Source organism: Sphaeramia orbicularis, chromosome 15 (assembly GCF_902148855.1).
Source record: "Sphaeramia orbicularis chromosome 15, fSphaOr1.1, whole genome shotgun sequence".
NCBI lineage: Eukaryota > Metazoa > Chordata > Actinopteri > Kurtiformes > Apogonidae > Sphaeramia > Sphaeramia orbicularis.
The window spans coordinates 24,131,573-24,137,821 of record NC_043971.1 but is presented as its reverse complement, the minus strand read 5'-3'; the positions used below and the strand labels follow the sequence as shown (position 1 = coordinate 24,137,821).

The window sequence follows — 6,249 nt, the reverse complement described above, 5'->3', positions numbered from 1 at the left end:
TTGTTAGGTTTTTTTTTTTTTTTTTTTTTAAGTTAAAGGAATTTTTTTCTCATAGAGTTTTAGTTTCAGTCTTAGTTTTGATAACCTTAATAATCCTGGCAACACAGAATTTTCAGTGATCCCAAACTTGGTAACACATATACAACGTTTTCCCCTTTTATTCCTCTCAAAAATGGAGTCATGGTCAGTAAAACTTGGCTTTTTTTTGACAAGAATTTAAACAAAACTCTTTAATATCACAGTGAAGAGAAATTTCTGCAATATAATGACATTTGAATTAAATGTGTGTGTGTGTCTATATATTGATAACATTGATAAGATTTTTAAGATGCTTAAGATTTTCTTAAACAAAGACAAGGAGATGAAATAAACATCCTCCAAAACCGGAATGACAGTCAGTTAAATTCTGATTAAGTTCTAAAAATCTGGTAAATACGTATAATCAAAAATATCAATGATCAGGATGCACGTACAGATCATTTTAAGCATAACTGTACCATGTATCAAAAGGCACAAAATTCTATGATTATACATACTAAGTGATTGTAATGTCCATTCTATTCTCATTATCGCTAAAACCTACAAGTGATTTCTTTCCAGCAACATCTGTTAAAAGAATTTGTCATGCCTAGCAACAAGCCAAACTACACTTCCCCACTGATGTACAAGTTGCACTGAGACTTTTCCCCATCATTCCAAAGCTACTTTTACTCAACGTTAGGAACTCTGCAAGGATCAGCAGTGAGAAAGTTTAACTTTTGCCATTTCTCAGTGGTCATCAAAGGATAAATGTGGCAGCCTTCAAAGCCATTAAAGCCAGAAGAGCCAATAACAGTGTAGGCCCCCATGTTGTCGAAGAGAAGCCACTCGCCGACATTGAACTCTGGCATCCAGTAGTTGTCAACTATTTTGTCCTTGCTGTCACAGGTTGGTCCCCAGATGACGGACAAGTATCTCTGCTCACTGCTTTTCACCACCTGTGACAAAAAAAAAAAAAAACAAAAAAAAAAAATTGACATAAATTCGGCAGTATTGTTTTCCGAGGAAATTAACTATATAGATTACGTAACATTTTATCTGCTTACTCTGAGAGGATACGGTGCAAACTTTGGATGGGCTTTATCAGTTTTCGTGACACTAAAGCATCCATAAGTTCCATCATTAATGTAGTACATCATCATTCTGTCAGGGTTTTTCTCACCATCTGGAAACAAAATAAACACAATTTTTTTAAAGTAGTCAAAAGTCTAAGCTAATTACAACAGATTTAATAAACATAAATAAAAAGACCTATTTTTCATAAATCTCTGAGCTTAGTTTGACATTTTTAAAGGTGATTATCTGCCACTGCGAACATTCATCTTCTTGTCACCATCAGGCAGCAGTGGAAACTTTAAAAAGAAGACAAAAAGGTGACTGCGTGGATGTGGTAAACACACCAAAATGAAATGAACTCAAAGTGTTGGTATATAAATGCAGACTAGTTGTTACCAGTCTATCCAAAACATCTATGGTAAAAACTTTCATTATTCATATTATTACTCATCAGTCTGGTTTGTCTGCTGTTTGTATATTCAGGATAACTACAGCATCAGTATTTATGAAACATGGTGTACAGGGTAGTGTGGTGGATCCGTTACCCACCACATTCTAATGTTAGTAGATTTTTGTTATTTCGTAAGCGTCATTACATTCTTAAGTTACAGTTAATTACATCGCACAGTTTAGTTTACGTATTTTATTTAAATACATGCTAAATAGGGTGCACACATATTAATTAAAATGTTTGAATGTTTTATTTACACTTGTTTCTTTGAGTTGACAGACAAAGTACCTGACTGATGGGTTTGGTTACTATTTAAGGAGCTGGAAGGGATTACTGCCACAAAGACTGACTTACTTTGACTAAGTTAATGGTTTGGTTTAATTCCTTGGTGTAATGCCTCCCTCTAGTGTTTAGTTTGGGTTAGTCCCCTTCTACTTAAACCCACCTTTGTTCATTGTATGGTTATGTTCTGTTACAGTTAGGGTTTTCAAACTTTATAAAATTATAAATTTTTCCTCATTTTGCCACCTTTGTCCTGGTCCTTATGATTGGTCCTCTACAGTTAGGGTAAGAAAAGAGGCCATGGATGAGCACATTCAATTTGGGGGTAGATCAGTCTAAAGGGGGGGAGGCTGGAATTGAACTGGTAAAATGAAAATACATTTAAAACAGACAAACAAGATTACACTGAAAGAGGTGCAAATAACAATAAAATAAACAATAAAATGTACCTGTGCATGCATGTGTGAATCATTAAATAGGCATATTATGCTTGCATTGTAGACATTATAGGGGTTTATGATCCTGCAGGCTTGAACTTTGACGTTATGACCCCAAAAATGTATGGTTCACCATTACTATTTGTTACCAAGTTATGATGTGAATATAATCATCAGAAATAAGCACATAGACAACACCAACCTCCATACCCAGAAGTCTGAAACCCTAACAAATTACACCTAAGACCTCTGTTATGAAAACTTACTTTTAATGAGGGTATGCATGGCTGCATGTAAACAGGAAACATAGTGGAAGATTTATTTTCTTTAACCATGCGAACAACCTTTTATGAATTTTGTCTTAAAATAATGGATAAAAACAGAACATTTCAGGAATGAAAACATTATGAATGACCCAGTTTGACTTGACTATTTTGTTCTGAGTGCAACTCAATTTTGTTTATTCAGCTGACCATATGTGTAAGTAAATTGTAATAAAATAAAGTGGAAAACATTCTGTTCATTGAGACGCTGTTTCGTTTACAAAGAAGTAACAATGTCATTTTTACCTCTCATTTTTACACATTACCTTTGCGTTCAGCTGGATCATACATGACAGCCTTTTTTGCAAAGATTTTCACAGCTAATGTGAAGGCTCTGCACACATAATACCGTCCTGGTTCAGCAATAATTTCCACCCCACTGTCAGCTGGAAAGAATTTGTCCAGTGACTTATTTATTACCTCTGAAATCTAGAATATTCAAACAATACAAGTTAATATTTAACAGTATTGTACATCATCTCTGTACTGCAAAAAATACAATTGCAAGTTGTTTCCATACATTGTTTAGGATGTATTTTGCATCAAATTATCATAAAATATTCCTTTTACCTCCTCAAATGAAAGTTGAAAGTCTTCATCCCCAGGGAATCCACCACCAATATCTAAAAGTCTCATGTGAAATCCCAGTGAATTCTGAAAAAAAGTTAACAATTTAGTACCATTAAAAACACTGTCACTTCACAGAGTAGTAGTACACACTGAGCAGGATGCAAAACAATATGAAATGTTTATCTATCTTTGTTCATCTTTGTTTTGTTTTATTGTTTTCACCAAATCTTGGTGAGTGTACAGAAGGATGTATAATTTTACAGCTTCACACAAGAGCTCGTCTGTGTAGTCAGAAACATACAGTTTTTCTATGGAGAAGCCCATTTTGTATGCACACATTCAAACAGGTCTTATCCCACCATGAGTGGCTGAAATACTGAGATTTAACACTAACAGAGAACTTCTCACAGGTTGTTTTAGACTCTAAAACCAAACTCTAAAATTTAGAGCATATATCACAAAGTATACTAAGTGTGGTGGTGGTCTGCAAGCGCCCCCAAGTGGTCTGTGAGAGGATGTCATAAAAAAAGTCTAATTTATTTCAGTGTTTCTCAAATCACCCTCATCTGACTTCCAAAGCGAAGTTACGAGTACAGATAATTGTTTTCTGAATTAAAAGCAAATCAAATGTATAGATCTATGTAGATCTAGATAAACATTTGTAACATTTTTTTGCATACAGTCTCCACAATGATGTTCAAAATGGACTATTTGAAAGCGACTTGTATTCAGTACAGCAATAGCGGATTTACCTACCAGGCTGCAACTGTTCTATCCAAGTTAATGTAATACACACTGACTGAAGAAGGAAAAAAGGATGTTACATGCACGTTCACTGTTCCTGTCCTTCGTCCTCTGAGGAAAACTAAATAAGCACCTCTTTAAGGCCTAACTGACCTGAACAATCACTTAACAATGAAAGAATAAATTTAACTTTAAAAACAAATCATGGCACATATGTTTTCTCTTCTTTCCTAAATGTGTCTGGTCTTCTGTTCTTCAGGTTCCTCTTGTAAGGACACAAACTCATTCCTGAACTCAAACAGGCATTTCAGGCATGTTCTCCCTTTCTCTTTTCTCTTTTTTTTTTTTTTTTATTTCTTTTCGCTGTCTCTTTTTTCTTATTTATTGAGTTTATCAATTATGTATTTTTTGCCAACGTAACCTAGAGTATGAAATTAGATATCCAATATTAAGGTTTATTCATGTCAAACCAAAACAAGTTACTTTAAAACTGGAAAAACGTATGGTGTTCCATAAAATGTACATCTCTGGGAAAAGCATGCCCCTGCATTTTGGATGTATGTTGTACATTGTTTGGAGCTGGAGATGTTGGCTGACAATATTTTAGACATTTCTGTCACTTTTTCGGGTTCTTTACTTACTGCTGTGTCAAAGACGTGCCGAGCATCTTCTATGGCCTGCTTGTACACTGAACTGTCAGTGCAGCCACTGCCCACATGGAAACTGACCCCGATGATCTCTAAACCCAGCTCTCTGCCTCGTTTCAGCAGCTTTTCAACTGTCTGCTCGTTGGCTCCAAACTTCAGACTGAGTCTTTCCAGCGAAGTGGAATCATCCACAGCAATACGCAGCACTAGTCTGCAAAGAGTTGTAACAAAAGTTAAAATGAAAAAAAAAAAAAAAAAATGACAGTATATCTATGATGTAGAAAAAAATTCCTTCACTTACTTTGCTCTGGTGTGACAGTTAGAAATTTTTAGGAGCTCCTCTTCACTGTCAAAAGTCATCATTTCCACTCCATGGGTAAAGGCGTATTTGATGTGGGATTGGATTTTTGCTGTATGTGCAAAAATTATTTTTTCAGGTGCCGCTCCGAGAGACAGCGCCTGCTCAATCTCACCCTGTAACAGACAAAGATGTGTTTTCATGTACAAGGTAAGAAGGAGCAAACAGAGACAAAGACTGCAGAAAAAAAAAAACTATGGTTTTGTTTTTTGTACCTTACTGGCACAGTCAAAACCTGTACCCAGAGTACAAAGTGTCTTGATGACTGCTGGTGTGTTGTTGCATTTCACTGCATAGAAAGGCTTCACTCGAGGGAGGTTAATGATCCATCTGTTGTGTTGTTGGATCAAACTATCCAAATTTGCCACGCAGAACGGCACTTCATTGTCCTGAGAAGTATTTATTTAGTTTATTTTAACAATGTTTATATTAAATAAATGTAAATGACATCTGTGACACTTACCTCTGAATAACACTCTTGGATTTTTTCGCCTACGAAGTCACTGACGGTTTTCCTGGGGCTTAAAATGTTAATGCTGCAGTTGTCAGGGGTCATTTCACTGGTAGATACTGATGCTGCAATGAGGAAGCAAAAATAAAACAATAAAATTAACACAAGTAGATGTAAACTGTCAAACATTAAAAATAAGATGAAATAAAAAAACGTTAAGATTGTCTTCTCTTTACCATGGTCCATGATCATCATATTTATGAGTAAAAAAAAGTACTCTGGCAGGTCCAAAGTGAAGTCGCAAACGTCAGATCCACAAATTTTGTTTACTTACACCTAGCTTTCCCCGCCTACTTTCTTTAGGAAAACGCCTGTTTTTTCTGCTTAATATCTGGTGAGATTCTTGTTCTCTACATAATTGACTTTTAAAGATAATTTGATATCACCCAAGAGTATACTTGAAATGAGCTGTTTAAATATCTTGAGCTGTAAATTTTATCAAAATTTTTTGCCATATTACCAATACTGTAAAACACACAGCACAGGTGCTGTTACCAGCACCAGACCAAGGGGAAATCTGGACCAGCAGCAAAGGTTACACAGATAAGTGTAAATGCAATATTAGACTATTCTCAGTAAGAATGTTGTGTGTCCAAGACCTATGTCACGGATGGCTTAGAGTGACACCTCTTGGAAGATTAACACACAGAGTGTAACAGGAGTTAAGAGGGGCAACCCCAACTGTGGTCTCTAAGATGGAGGACACAGTGGGTGTGGATGTGTGGTGTCAAAAAACCAGCATTTTAATCAAAGTATTCATTTTATATTCAAAAGTATTCATTTTATAATCAAAGTATTAATTTAATAATCAAAAGTATTCATTTGCATGCC

At 35.4% G+C, this 6,249-nt stretch overlaps 1 protein-coding gene across 1 annotated transcript; it reads right to left on the bottom strand.

The window, feature by feature from the left end:
- Nucleotides 1–30: 30 nt before the first annotated feature.
- On the bottom strand, nucleotides 31–5,485 carry LOC115434190 (ornithine decarboxylase-like). The gene is made up of 8 exons (XM_030155976.1): nucleotides 5,371–5,485; nucleotides 5,123–5,296; nucleotides 4,851–5,023; nucleotides 4,544–4,760; nucleotides 3,159–3,242; nucleotides 2,855–3,017; nucleotides 1,086–1,204; nucleotides 31–977 (listed from the first exon to the last, which is right to left on the bottom strand). The coding sequence occupies exons 1-8, from the start codon at nucleotides 5,461–5,463 to the stop codon at nucleotides 708–710; spliced, it is 1,293 nt and encodes a 430-aa protein (XP_030011836.1). The 5' UTR covers nucleotides 5,464–5,485; the 3' UTR covers nucleotides 31–707.
- Between the last annotated feature and the right edge of the window lie 764 nt (nucleotides 5,486–6,249).

Bases quoted from the DNA above. Each gene is read 5' to 3' on its own strand.
- LOC115434190 (XM_030155976.1), bottom strand. From the start codon at position 5,463: ATGACCCCTGACAACTGCAGCATTAACATTTTAAGCCCCAGGAAAACC. The intron at 1,205-2,854 runs GTAATGTGTAAA...TTTTGTTTCCAG, and splicing joins TGATCCAGCTGAACGCAAAG to ATGGTGAGAAAAACCCTGAC. The intron at 978-1,085 runs GTAAGCAGATAA...TTTTTGTCACAG, and splicing joins TTGCACCGTATCCTCTCAGA to GTGGTGAAAAGCAGTGAGCA.